Source organism: Chiloscyllium plagiosum, chromosome 26 (genome assembly GCF_004010195.1).
Source record: "Chiloscyllium plagiosum isolate BGI_BamShark_2017 chromosome 26, ASM401019v2, whole genome shotgun sequence".
NCBI classification, from domain to species: domain Eukaryota; kingdom Metazoa; phylum Chordata; class Chondrichthyes; order Orectolobiformes; family Hemiscylliidae; genus Chiloscyllium; species Chiloscyllium plagiosum.
In genome coordinates, this window is record NC_057735.1 from 19,111,846 (window position 1) to 19,126,664 (window position 14,819).

Here is a 14,819-nt window from a genome sequence, read left to right on the forward strand (position 1 = left end):
GGACTATGAGAAGCGGTGGATGGGAGGTCCCCTGAGGTGATGAGGTTATGGATGGTCTGGGAGATGATGGTTTGGTGGTGGGAGGTGGGGTCATGGTCAAGGGGGCAGTAGGAAGAATGTATTGAGTTTAGAAAGCTGCTCGGAGTTTGATACGGAATTTGAAACTCATCCAAACAAGCTATTGCAGTCTTGAAAGTGAAAAAAATCACCTTGGAATATGGTGGCTTTTGGATTAGACTACAGAGATATATTGATGTCAGGCACAGGACAGAAAATATAATCTTTCAAATGTGTCAACTGACATTCATTCATGAACCCTTGGATCCACTACTCACATCTTAAATTTTAAAAACAAATGATTTAAAGAGCTAGTTTTTACCTTCTTAGACTGGTGTTAAGTTGCACTGTAGTAACATGAATATTCTGTAACCCCACCGTCAGGATGAAATTAAAGGTACACAAGCCATTAATAAAAATCAAATAAGCTCCTTTCAGCTATTTGTGGACTGAATACTCACCCTTGGTCACAATAAAATGTAGTTTTACTCCCCAGAGTAGTAGCATCTGCCATATAATACCCATTCAGAATCTCTCCTGGATTACCACAGTCTCTTGCTACACAGGGAAAGAAAAGGAAAAATGCAGATATCACGAATAAGCCTTTTCTGTGCAAATTTAATTTCCGTTGATGCACAACTTTCCACAAACTCATGCTGCCCTAATGATCAAATTTATTTTCAATGCTTGGTCAAGCAAATAAACAAGATAAAAATTCTAAAATACTTAGCTCCAGCCAAATCATCCAATGGTCTCCTTAGTCAGTAGTGCATTACTCGTGTCCTCTTATTTTCCTCCCTTTCCTGAACACCCTGTGCAGGAATGTTTAATACCCCTTTCTGCCATTCTGTGAGCCCTGCCTTTACTATTAACACAGCATCATAACTTTCATGTTTTTCTCTTCCTCATCGTCCTTTGACACTGTATTACTTCATTCATGGTGCAATCCAAAACCGGGGAGGTGGGTGGATCGAGTTAGAGACAGACCTCTGAGAAGTGCAATAGTTCAGGGAGTGGTCTACTTGAGATGTGTGCTGTATGAGGTCAGTTTAACGGTTACTTAGGAGTTAGATTATTCTGTTCTTGAATAATTATTTTACTTGATCTTATCAATACCCTCTGAAATCTCTGGTTTTTATGGAAACCTTCAGAGGGTTCCAAGAACAGAAATTGCCAAGCAGGAAATTCAATTTCCTGTGCAATTCTATTAGTCTGCTATGACGGGGATTCCCATTAGCAATTCCTATCTGGAGGGCATGTAGTGAAATAACAACTCTCTGGCCATTGGAAAATCTGAACAATTGATTTAAAAATTCACATTCTAGTTTTGCCGTGTGAACTCTAATATCTCTTCTCAAGACTCACAGTGACACCAATTATTTGTGTGAAATGCTTTCCAAAGAAAGCTGGTCCTGTTTTTGTTGGCTCAACCCTCTGCCATTCTGCCCCTTCTGGGCACTGTGCTGTTTGTTCATGGGGGTCTCCAAGAAAAGGTCTTTCGGCCAATCGAGGCTGCGCCTTTGAGAAACGGTCACCCAAATGTTGCAAAGACATTTTCCAGCATTCGGCCCATTGCCTTAGCATTCTGTACACACACTTGAATACTTCTTAAATGTTATGAGTGTTTCTGCCCTTACTACCCCGGCAGGCAGTATGTTTTGCCACTTTACCTGATTTTCCAATTTTTAAAACGCTCGTTAAAAATGAGCCCTTTGACCCTCTGTCCTAGAATCTCCTGCGGTGGCTTAGTATCATGTTTTGCTTTAGAGATACTCAGCGCCTCAGGATTGTTTCATTACAGACGCTACACAGGCCTGAAACAACGAGGAGCCTGGGCGCTGCTTACCCGTTACCTGGGCCACCCTGACCGCAATAAGACAGAGGATCAATCTCTCCAACATTTCACAATCCTCTCTTAATAGTCGGGGAGATTCCGAAATCTGGAAAACAAACTCCGAGAGGTTTCCTCCTGAAAACGATTAGACTTCAATCCTGTTGTTCTGTCTTTTCCTAAAACTCCGACTGCTGTTTATGATAAACCCAGCCCACTTTCCAAATCTGGAGCCAATTCTTCTTGTTCAAGTAGAAAACACTCGGGCACATCCAACGCTTGTAAGGACCTAAATGTAAACATAATGGTATGAAAATATTCTGTAAATGCACTTGTAATTAGTGTTTAGTTTTAAACTTATTGCATCCCGCCCAGTTGGAACCAATCTGAGAGAAAGCCGGGCAGTGGGCTCACTGGGTTGCTTTTCTCAAGTAACATTTTCAACACAGAATCAGATTTCAAAATCACTCACACGACCCGGCCTCAACCGGGAAAATATTTCATGGATTTTCTTTAAATTACCAGCTCTGTATAACGGGGTGTGTTCAGGTACCAAGCAGGCAAAGGAATGTGCAATATAGATACACTTGAATTGAAGTCACACCCAGAGAAAGTAGCAAAGCGAACAAAGATGGCAATACACTTAAGCTGAAGGGCAAAGGGATCTTGTGTCCTGGTGTGTGAATCTCAAAATGTTAATATACAGGTACATCATGTTTCTATTTCTATCTCAGGCCCTCCCCTTCCTCGACCTTTCTATTTCTATCTCAGGCCCTCCCCTTCCTCGACCTTTCTATTTATGTGATAGGTGAAACGAGGTCAAGGTGAGGGTGATAGGACAGATTGGGGTGGGGGCGGAGAGGTCGGGAAGAAGATGGCAGGTTAGGAAGGCGGTGCTGGATTTGATGGATTTGACTGAGACAGGCTGGGGGGAGGGGAAATGAGGAAACTGGTGAAATCCGAGTTCATCCCTTGTGGTTGGAGGGTTCCTAGCTGGAAGATGAGGCGTTCTTCCTCCAATCGTCGTTTTGTTGTGGTCTGACGATGGAGGAGTCCAAAGACCTGCATATCCTTGGTGGAGTGGTAGGGGGAATTGAAATGTTGAGCTACAGGGTGGTTGGGTTGGTTGGTCCGGGTGTCCCAGAGGTGTTCTCTGAAACGCTCTGCAAGTAGGTGGCCTGTCTCCCCAATATAGAGGAGGCCACATCGGGTACAGAGGATGCAATAGATGATATGTGTGGAGGTGCAGGTGAATCTGTGGTGGATATGGAAGTTTCCTTTGGGGCCTTGGAGGGAGGTGAGGGGGGAGGTGTGGGCGCAAGTCTTGCACCTCCTGCATCCCTCCAACCACAAGGGATGAACTCGGGTTTCACCAGTTTCCTCATTTCCCCTCCCCCCACCTTGTCTCAGTCAAATCCATCGAATTCAGCACCGCCTTCCTAACCTGCAATCTTCTTCCCGACCTCTCCGCCCCCCCCCCAGTCTGACCTATCACCCTCACCTTGACCTCTTTCCACCTATCACATTTCCGACACCCCTCCCCCAAGTCCCTCCTCCCTATCTTTTATCTTAGCCTGCTGGACCAACTTTCCTCATTCCTGAAGAAGGGCTAATGCCCGAAACGTCGATTCTCCTGTTCCCTAGATGCTGCCTGACCTGCTGCGCTTTTCCAGCAACACATTTCCAGGTACATCATGTAATTTGGAAAGTTAATAGAATGATGTCATTTAACATGATGGGAATAGAATACAAAATCCCACACAGTATTGCTCACATTATTTAAGAAAGATGTGAATGTGTTGGAAGTATTTCAGAGAAGGTTTACTAAGCCAATACCTGGAATATGGGAGTGGGTTGTTTTATGAGGAATTTTGAACAGGATTGGCTTGTATCCTTTGGAATTACGAGATTAAAGAAGTGACTTAATTATGACATAAAAGCTCTGGAGAGTTCTTGACAAGGTAGATGTGGAGAAGATTTTTCCTCTTATGAAGAATCCAGAACGAGCAATCACTGTTACTTCCTGATGAAGGGCTTTTGCCCGAAACATCAATTCTCCTGCTCCTCAGATGCTGCCTGACCTGCTGTGGTTTTCCAGCACCTGACTCTCCACTGTTAGAACATAGGTAAATCATAGACAATAGGTAAATTTATTTTTCTCTCAGCAGTCTTTGCTTCCATCACCTCTTCAGGAAGATAATTCCAAAGACTGCTGAGAGAAAAACTAAATCTACTTATTCTCTATGATTCACCTATGTTCCAACAGTGGAGAGTGGGGTGCTGGAACAGCACAGCAGGTCAAGCAGCATCAAAGGAGCAGAAGATTTGACATTTCAGGCATAAGCCCTTCATCAGGAATGATGCTCAAAGCGTTGATTCTCCTGCTCCTCGGATGCTGCCTGACTAGCACCACACTCTCAACTTTGATCTCCAGCATCTCCAGTCCTCACTTTCTCAGAGTTTGACTAAAGTGCCTCTTTCTGTGCTAGACACCAATTTGAACTTAATTGTTAGAGTATAAGGCACAGTTTCAAGATGTATGGATGATATGAAACTTGAAAGTATTGTGAGCCATGAGGAGGATAGTGTAGAACTTCATAAGGACGTATGAAAGTTGGCAAAATGGATCAGCAAGCAGCAGTTGAAATTTAATAGGGAGAGATGTGCATTAATTCAGTTTGGGAGGAACAGTGCAGAGATAAAATAACTGGCACACTTCTAAAGGGGTGCAGCGCTGGTGAATGTTTTTGGTTCTGGATGCAAGTAGTCTATGGTGACAGGAAATTTAAGTGTTCAATAATGCAAAATGTGTGAATATACAAATTAAAAGCAAAAATAGGCATTTCACCCCCTCAAACATATTCCACCATTCAATAAAATTACAGCTGATCTAATTATAATCTCAAATCCATATTCACAACTATCTTTGACTTTTCAAACCCCCTACCATAACAACAATCCATCGGCCTCTGTCTGCCTCTGCCATAAAAACATTCAAGGACCCTGGAATTATCTACCAATTATAAAGTTTTATACAGCTGCAACATTACTTGACAACTTTTATACTGAAGGTAAAGATGCTGTATGCCTTCTTTGCCACATTATTCACTTATATTGCCACTTTCATCTCTTTATCAGTGCTCTTAAGGGTCTTGCCACCTCCCTAAACCTTTTCAGTTTAACAACTTGAAAATTTCTATCCAAACTGTCCTGTCTTGGAAGCTTCACAAATTAAAACACTTTTACTATAATGACTGGTTTGATTATCCTGCCAGGGTGGAACTAAAATTCACTTTTATCAATATAAATATTACTGCATTGAAAGAGGCAATTCAGCCCATCATGTCTATGATGGCTGTATAAATCAACTGTTTTCATCCCACATTCTGGCACCTGATCTGTAGTATTGCAGATTGCAGTGCTTCAAGTGCAGATTCGCATTTCTTTTAAATGAGTTGAGGTTTCTGCATCAATCTGGGTAGTTAATTCTGGATAACTACCACCCTTTGTGTGAAATAGTTTTTCCCCATAATATTATGCTACTCTTTCCACCTATGACTGGAAACAAGTGATCAACAAGCCAGAGGAAGACAGCAGGATTGAAGTCTGGTTATATACACTTAGCCAAAGTTAATTTAATAGCAGCCAGAAAAAGAAATGTACTGTAATTGCCAGAACCCTGATCTGAAAACAAGGCTTCAAATTCACAATGGGGTGGAGAACAATTTACAGCTGTGCATTTCCAATATTTTCCATCTTTAGTGACATAATGTATTGGATACATACACCACATTGAGAGGCTTAGGGTGGTGCACGGACGAATACATCTGAGTCATAACCTTACATTGTTCTATTCAAAACATCTGGATTGACAGTCAGACAGAAAAAGAGAGGTATGTCTTTTTTAAAATATTAAAGTGTGAAAAAATAATACAAAGAAAAATCAAGCAGGACTATCGGCAAAAGTTGTTTCCATTGGCTTGATGCGTAAGTGCAATTGTAGGGTTGGTCGACACATTTCCCCTTATCACTGTACAGATGAGCCAAAATATATTGTAATGTCTGGTCAGTGTATAATCATTTTCTATGTGTAGAGTCACTGAGTTGTACAGTATGGAAACAGACCTTCGGTCTAACACATCTGTGACAACCAGATATCCTAGCCAGGCAGCATCAGGAGTTGGAGAAGCCAGTGTTGCCTGGCTTGCTGTGTTCCTACAGCCTCTTGCTTAGGTACTTTACATTCCAGCATCTGCAGTTTTTCTGTCTCTGATCAGACATCTTAATCCCATTTGCTAGCATTTAACTCACATCCCTCTAAACCCTTTGTATTCCAATACCATCCAGGTGCCTTCTAAATGTTGTAATTGTATCTGCTTTCACCACTTCCTCTGGCAGCTCATTACATACATGTACCACCCTCTACATGAAAATGTTGCCCCTTATGTCCCTTTTAAATTTTGCCCTTTCCTCTAAAACTTATACCTGATAGTTTTGGATTCCTCTATCCTGAGAAAAATACCTGGGCAATTCACCCTACCCATGTCCCACATGATTTTATAAACATCTATAAGGTCACCCTTCAGCCTCCAATGGTCCTGGGAGAATAATCCCAGCTATTCAGCCTCTTCTTATAGCTCAAACCTTCCAACCCTGGCAACATCCTTATAAATCTTTTCTGAATCCTTTCAAGTTTAACAAATCTTTCTGATATCATAGAGACCAAAATTGAATGCAGTATTCCAAAAGTTTCCTAACCAATGTCCTGTACAACTGCAATATGACATCGCAACTCTTATAGTCAATGCACTGGCCAGTAAAGGCAAGCGTATCAAATGCCTTCTTCATTATCCTGTGTGCCTGTGACTCTACCTTTAAGGAACTATGAACGTGCACTCCAAGATGGGTCTGTTCAGCAACACTCCCCAGGACCCTACAACTAAGTGTACAAGTCCTGCCTGATTTGCCTTACCAAAATGCACCACTTGATATCTATCTAAATTAAATTCCATGTGCCACTCTTCAGCCCATTGCTCCATCTGATCAAGATTCCATTGTATTCTGAATAACCTTCTTCACTGTCAACTACACCAATTTTGGTGCCATCTGCAAACTTATTAACCAGTCCTCCTATATTCATATCCAAATCATTTTTATAAATGACAAAAAGCAGTGGGCCCAACACCAATCCTTGCAGCATACTGTTGGTTGCAAACTATATAGTCATATCACAGAACATGCAGATCTGCAGATATTATGAACTAATATTACAGAAATGTCAGTACAGTAAAGCATTATTCTTGATTTTTCTAGATAGTGTATGCTTATCTATATTACATATCTGAGTAGTGTGCAGTAAGTAATATTATAAATCTATACAGGTTATGTGGAACAATGACAGATCTGTAGGTAGTGTATAGAGGTATTACAAAACTGTACATAATATATTTGTTAGGGCGAGATGAGCAGGAACGAACTTGCTCTCTTTCAATCTCCCGAGTTGGTCACAACAAAGATTTAAGTTTTGCTTTAGCACAAGCTTTCTCCAATTAAAATGCTGTTAATTGCATTTTAAGATCAAAGTAAGGAGCCAATCACATGGTTTTAATTAAGTTAAAAGGTGAAGATTTATTAACTGCTTACCTCGAGTAAAATAATAAAGATGCAAATATAAGCACATAGTTTTCAGGCAGTATCACACACCCAGGTGTAAAGTTAGAAAGGGAGACTTTCTTCGACAAAAGGATGCTAAAAGAACAGGTATTTGAAAGTTCTTTGGGTGTCCTCAAGATGTAAGGCTTCAGCCTGACAGTCTGGTTCATTACATTCTTAAACAATATTGCAGTCTTATTTAATTCTTTGTTGCCTGATATTTCTTTCCAGTCAGTGCTGTTGCCAGGTTTTCTTCTTGAGAGATCAAGAAAGAAAGAACATTTTCGAGTCGATTTCAGTTCTAAAGTCAAAGATCCAACTCCTCTGCTTCTGCCACAAAGTTTCTTGACATAGCAACTTGTTTATACATTCTGCCTGTAGCTAATGTTTTATCTTCCACATGTGAAGATTCTCATGATGGTGCAAATTAGTTTGGAGATGAGGACCTTTACCCACTTCCCAGAAAGGGCTTTTTAACCTTCTTTCATTACCATTAGGGAAAACGTTATTTTCAGCTCATGCTTTCTTTTGTTTCATGAAATTTAAAATGCCACCCCCCTCCCCCATAAACAATAAATTTGATAGCTGGTAAAATTATGACCTCACCTGGATTATCACTGAAACACTCAGTCACAAAAACCGCAACAATTCAGGGAATTTCCTGCTACATTTTCACTCTGATGAACCTGGAGTCAGTGCTGTGTCTTCAGAATCTGCTGCTAGTAACAATAAACCACTAGAAGATTATGGGTTTCTCCTTTTTTTCTGGTGGTAATACTAATGTCAGTAGAGTCCTGGCATGTAAAGTCTAAGTTTCACAAAACCTGGCCAACCCGTATGGTCAGGTGATGATTATAGACATTTTCAGCCAAAGTTTTGGTTTCCTTTTTTTAAAAAAATAATCACAGTCCTGAAAGTTCCAAGTATTAAATCAAACAATGGGATTCAAGATCAATGGTCCATGTTTTATACCATCGTGACTGTAGTTGAATTACAGATGTGTAGATAGTGCCTAGTTATACTGCAGATGTTATGTTACAGAACTGTAGATCCTGTACAGTAGTGTCACACATCTATGGTTGTGGATAATAATATTATAGAATTGTAGGCACTGTATACTGTAGTAATATGATAAATCTGTAGGTAGTGCATAAGGAATATTATGGGCTGTTTGTCTTGCTCTATGATATTGGATTCCATATAACCCTGATTTTGGCCAGGGTGAAATGTCAAAATTAAACTGACACCCTTGGCTTCAACAGATGACTCAAATGCAAAGTATTTTCCAAGTGTGTCATTTCTTTATTTATCTCTGCTTCCCGGAACCAATGAGCGCTGGTGTGCACAATGAACATGCAATCATTTTTACTTTTGGCAGCGAGTATAGGTCGGGAACCAGCTGAGTTTTCAGGGAGGGGGAAAGCGATAGTCCGCTAACTACACCCAGCTTGCCGGCAGCTGACAACTGTGCTGGAAAACTAGACCCAGATACAAGGCAATCCCACGCGCGCACACACACACACAAAACCAAATTTCGTCCGAGGAATTACCGCATGAAATGAAGCTTCGGATGCGGAGACAAGTCTGACAATAGTATTACCGTCAGAAAGAAGTGGAGAAACACGTGTCGTTCCAGTGGTTTATTGTTCCAGACGACTGATTCTGAAGAAACGCACTGATTGCAGGTTATCAGACCGAAAATGTGGCAGGAAGTTCCCCTAATTGTTGCAGTTTTTGTGACTGTGTGCTCCACTAACAATCCAGGTAAGGTCGGAATTTCACCAGCTGTCAATTTTGAGATTTTTTTTCCCCTCGGGAAATTAAAATGATGGCTTTTGCTTTACAAATGAACACACCTCCAGGATAGGTGGGATTTGAAACCAGATTAGATCCTCTCCTATTACGTCCTATCACCAACCTGACTTGCTCCAACTGTTACTGTCGCTAGGAATGTTATCCCCAAGCGTTTAAATGGTTAAAGCGCCCATCCCTGAACGCGTTCTCACATTGCCAAGTTCCTGCAAATCTATTAATACCTCCTAAACGTAAAATGGCTAGAGGCCAACTAGGTGACGAAGATTAAGTGATTGTATTCTTTTCCCCTCTTGGTTTGAGGGAAACAGATTACAATTGTAAGCAGTAGGCTGTGTGTAATGTCTAAGAATTCAGAAGGATGTTGCAAAACTTGAAAGGGTTCAGAAAAGATTTACAAGGATTGGAAGATTTGAGGTGTAGGGAGAGGTTGAATAGGCTGGGGCTGTTTTCCCTGGAGTGTCAGACGCTGAGGGGTGACCTTCATAAACCCATGAGGGGCATGGATAGGGTAAATAGACACAGTCTTTTCTGAGGGGTGGGGGAGTCCAGAACTAGAGGGCATAGGTTTAGGGTGAGAGGGGAAAGATATATAAAAGAAGCCTAAGGTGCAACTTTTTCATGTAGAGGGTGGTATGTGTGTGGAATGGGCTGCCAGAGGAAGTGATGGAGGCTTGTACAGTTGCAACATTTAAAAGGCATCTTGATGGGTATATGAATAGGAAGGATTAGAAGGAAATGGGCCGTGTGCTGGCAAGTGGGTCTAGATTGAGTTGGGTTATCTGGTCTGCATGGACAGGTTGGACCGAAGGGTCTGTTTCTGTGCTGTACATCTCTCTCTCTATAATTAAGCCAGACAGGTAGATAAACATTCTTGACTTATACAGCATAAGAATTAATTTGATTATGCTAATACCCACCCAGGTAGAATATGTTAGAACTTGTAAAATATACACGTTTTACTTTCCACCAACACACACAGTGAGGCTCTAGCATACAGCTTTCAGAATATAGGAAGTTAAACGTGTTTAAGTTCAAAAATGATGATTTTGAAGAAAAGTCTGAAAGAACTCTATATCTCCAGGTGCTGTTTCTTTACCTGAAGGAAGTGGTTTGAAGTTGTAGCTTGTACATCCCTTTCCTCCTGTAAAATACTTGCAGCTCCAGGGGCTTCATATGTTTTTCTTAGTAAAACAGACTTCACTGCTTAGATGGGCTACTGTGAAGTGAGGAAGAATATGAGAGGGCTGCAACTTGCAATAACTGCATCTGCTCAAGACGCAGCTCACGTTTTCATATGTGACAGCTCTCCAGGTTTGTTGTATATTCTAAAAGCCAGACTATCAACTCATGTCTGTCACGGGTTGCTTCTTAACCCCTCTGGCCATTGCAGTGGCTAAGTTTTTATTCATGATGTGGACTGTGGTGAACAAAGTTAAAATCACACAGCACCAGTTTATACTCCAACAGGAGCAGCGCTCCGAAAGCTAATGCTTCCGAATGATTACCTATTAGACCATAACTTGGTGTTGTGTGATTATTCTGTTCAGAATTTAACATTTCAAAATACTTTAACAAGGTATTTAGATGCAGAAAGTTATATTTATTTATTTTTTGTTGAGTTTCTTTTGGAAGTGTATTTCAATTAGTAACAGCACGGTGGCTCAGTGGTTAGCACTGCTGCCTCATAGCATCAGGGTCCCAGATTCAATTCCAGCCTTGGGCAACTGTCTGTGTGGAGTTTGCATGTTCTACCCATGTCTGTGTGGGTTTCCTCCGAGTACTGGTTTCCTTCCACAGTCCAAAGATGTGTAGGTCAGGTGAATTGGCCAGGCCAAATTGCCCATCGTGTTAGGTGCATTAGTCAGAGGGAAATGGATCTGGGTGGGTTACTCTTCGGAGGGTTGGTGTGGACTAGTTGGGCTGAAGGGCCTGTTTCCATACTGTAGGGAATCTAATCTAAACTTTGTTTACCAAAGTCCATATCAGGTTTATTTGGAAGCACTGGCTTTCGGAGTGCCGCTACCTGATGAGGGAGCAGCGCTTCAAAAGCTAGTGCTTCCACATAAACCTGTTGCACTATAACCTGGTGTTGTGTGACTTTTTTTCTAACTAAGTTTTTAACATTCTTGATATTGACTGCTCACTGATACAGGTCATTCTGCTGTAATGTGTGTTTGTTAATACAAATTTGCTATAGCACAATCGACTAATTGAGAACGCTGCTTCTCTAGTACAAGCTATAGCGCATGAATTGGTTATAACGTGATTCTGGCCCCATTAGTTTAAATGGTGCTTCTATTAGGTGATTTTCTGACAACGGGATTGCATGGGGATGGAACTAGTGTGATATAGCGGAACTGACTGTACATCCTTTATCTTGTTGAGTGAGGGAAGAATTGTTTACATCTCCAGAGGTGCCTTTGACTGTATTGGCACCTCTTTTCTGGACTTTTCCATGACATGGAATACAGCTTCACAACTAGTTTCAGCCATCTTAAATTTCAGTTCTTTGCTTTGGTTAAAACTACCTCTTACATGTCCAACTGCAGACTAAATTACAACTAATGTTTCATAGCACATCATAATAACATGGGAGGCAGTACCATAGTAGTTTTGTCATTAGTATCTAGAAACCCAGGCTAATACGCTGGGGGACTTGGGGACCCTCTTCCAGCACAGTAGTAATGTACTTAACCCAGACTGGGAGTCCTAAACTCAATCCCACTTGCTGCTGTGGTGTGATAACATCTCTGAATAGGTTAATTAGAAAAAATAGGTTAATTTCTTTTTTAAAAATTGATTTGAAACCCACTCAGCAGATGGTGAAATTTGAATTCAATTTATAAATCCGGAATTAAAAGCTAGACTAATGGTGACCATGAAAAAATCCATCCAGTTCACTAATGTCCTTCAGGGAAGGAAAATATGACATTCTCACCTGGTCTGGCCTACATGTGACTCCAAATCCACATCACTGTGGGTGGCTGTGTGAATGCCTTCCAAAATTGGCCTAACAAGTCAAATCACGGCATAATTTGGTAAAACGAATGAAACTTGGCCAAACAGCTTGTATTGATCAAGGCATTGGAAATAACAACTGTACACACAGCCTCAAAGACCCTACCATACCCTACAATCTCCTCAGCTCAGCCATCACCCATGCATATGTCCTATCCCACCAATAGCATAAACCCACAAAAGGTGGCAACACAATGATATACAGTTGACAGGGATTCCCAATAAGGTCCTCAACATTGACTCTGGCCCCCATGAAATCACATACTAGCAGATCAAACATGGACAAGAAAACCTCCTGCTGATTATTACCTCCCCTCTCCCACTGCAAATGAATCAACTCACTTCCATGTTGAACACAACTTGAAGAATGCATTGAATGTGGCAGACCCACAAAATGTATCCAGGATAAGGGACGTCCATGTCCATTACCAAACGTGGCTCAATAGCACGCCTACTGTCCGAGCTGAAAAAAGGTGATATGCTGAGCCTGTGACAAGTAGTGAAGGAACCAATATGATGGCTTCCTACACACCAGTCTGTTTGCTATAGATGTAAGTGTCCATGACAGCATTAGTAGGAGTTCTTGTGGAGATAAAATCCTGTCTTCACATTGAAGATACCCTTCATTGTGGCGTGAGATGCTATCATTGTGCTGAATGGGTAAATGATAAAATCACAGAATTGTTATGGTGCAGAAGAAAGCCTTGCAGCCAACATGCCTCCACTAGTTTTATCACTGAGTGCTAATGTCCTGCCTTCTCCCCATATCCATGCCCACCATTTATTTTCAAATAATCGTCCAATGTGCTCTTGAATGCCTCAATTGTATCTGCATCCACCACATTTTAAATTATTATTAATTACTAACTATTATGAATGATTAATTCTATACAGATCTAACAACTCAAGATTTGACAACCATTTGGAAGTTATCAACTGCAATAGTTTGGTATTCTGCCATAATGTGTGGCTCATGGCCTGGCATATCCCCAATCTATTATTACCATCAAACTGGGCATTAACCTGGGTTCAATGAAGATTTCAGGAAGAAGGTATTCTAGTAGCAGTACCAAGCATACCTAAAGGTGAGGTGTCAAGTGCTGAAGCTAAATTAGGGAACTACTTGCATGCCAAGTAGGAATAGGCAGGATATGATAGATAGAGCTAACCAATCCCAAAACCAGTGGATCATATCTAAGCTATGTAGCCCTCCTTTTACAAGTGCCTTCAGCCATTTCATGATATCATGTAGAGTAAATCAAATCAATGAAGCCTCATATCTGTGATGTTGGAGACCTCAGCAAGAGGCTGAGATTAATCATCCACTCAGCACTAAAGATGGATGCAAATATTTCAGTTTTGTCTTTTGCATTGTCTCCCCATCATTGAGGATGAGATGTCCAATCATGAATGGTGGTAGACAATTAAACAAACTAAGAGGAGATGGAGTGGCCACAAATATTCCATCCCCCAGTGATGGAGGAGCTAAAAACATTTAACTAAGTGTCTTGGAATAACGATTCGTTCGGTGAAAGGGATTGATGAATGATTGGAAATTGTTACATGTGCAACTGAAAGACCAAATTTACCCAATTTTTCTTTTTTGAAAAAAAAAATTCACAGGATTAGTGCATTGCTGGCTAGGACAGCATTTATTGCCCAGAGGGCAGGTAGGAGTCAATCACATTGCTGTGGGTCTGGAGTCACATGTAGGCCAGACCAGGTAAGAATGATAACTTCCTTCTCTAAAGAGCATTAGTGAGCCAGATGGATTTTTCCTGACAATCAACAATGGATTCATGGGTACCTTTAGGCTCGTAATTCCAGACATTTGTTGAATTCAAATTCTACCACCCTGCTGTGGCAGAATTTGAACACACCTCCCCAGATTACTACCTGGGTCTCTAGGTTAACAGTACAGTGATAACAACAATAGACCATTGCCTCCCTTGCTAGCTAGTTGATCTGAACACCAGTTATGCACAACTCTGTCTGTAAATATGTAAGACATTCAAGGCTGAATTAGGTTTTCAAATAATTTCAGGTTTAAAATGTATAGAGAGTAATCTTTATTGCTGTGGATAGCAACATTGTTGCTCTAATTAACATTGAAAAATTAAGGTTAAAATTGATTGTTGTTGTAACAACATGTATACATTGATAGGATCTAGAGGAGAAAGTGAGGTCTGCAGATGCTGGAGATCAGAGCTGGAAATGTGTTGCTGGAAAAGCGCTGCAGGTCAGGCAGCATCCAGGGAACAGGAGAATCGACGTTTCGGGCATAAGCCCTTCTTCAGGAATGGGGAAAGTTTGTCCAGCAGGCTAAGATAAAAGGTAGGGAGGAGGGACTTGGGGGAGGGGCGTCGGAAATGTGATAGGTGGAAAGAGGGCAAGGTGCGGGTGATAGATCAGACTGGGGTGGGGGCGGAGAGGGCGGGAAGAAGAT

General features: G+C 41.2%; 2 protein-coding genes across 8 annotated transcripts in view; one reads left to right on the forward strand and one right to left on the reverse strand.

The window, feature by feature from the left end:
• Positions 1–9,415, reverse strand: part of LOC122563179 (C4b-binding protein beta chain-like) — a 37,602-nt gene extending 28,187 nt beyond the window's left edge. For 3 of the 6 annotated variants that reach the window (XM_043716700.1, XM_043716695.1, XM_043716699.1), the window contains exons 1-3: positions 2,411–2,566; positions 1,904–2,177; positions 519–615 (exon numbers count right to left, since the gene is read on the reverse strand). In XM_043716700.1, coding sequence (XP_043572635.1) covers positions 519–615; positions 1,904–1,958 — 152 coding nt within the window. In that variant the 5' untranslated portion in view covers positions 1,959–2,177; positions 2,411–2,566. Of the gene's footprint in view, positions 1–518; positions 616–1,903; positions 2,178–2,360; positions 2,567–7,531; positions 8,098–9,396 lie in introns of those variants that run through there. The other 3 variants (XM_043716698.1, XM_043716697.1, XM_043716696.1) reach the window with 3 other exon arrangements.
• Positions 8,937–14,819, forward strand: part of LOC122563178 (complement decay-accelerating factor-like) — a 44,880-nt gene continuing 38,997 nt past the window's right edge. Inside the window, exon 1 of one of the 2 annotated variants that reach the window (XM_043716693.1) lies at positions 8,937–9,304. In XM_043716693.1, the coding sequence (XP_043572628.1) occupies positions 9,241–9,304 (64 nt within the window). In that variant the 5' untranslated portion in view covers positions 8,937–9,240. The remainder of the gene's footprint in view (positions 9,305–14,819) is intronic. The other variant, XM_043716694.1, reaches the window with a different exon arrangement.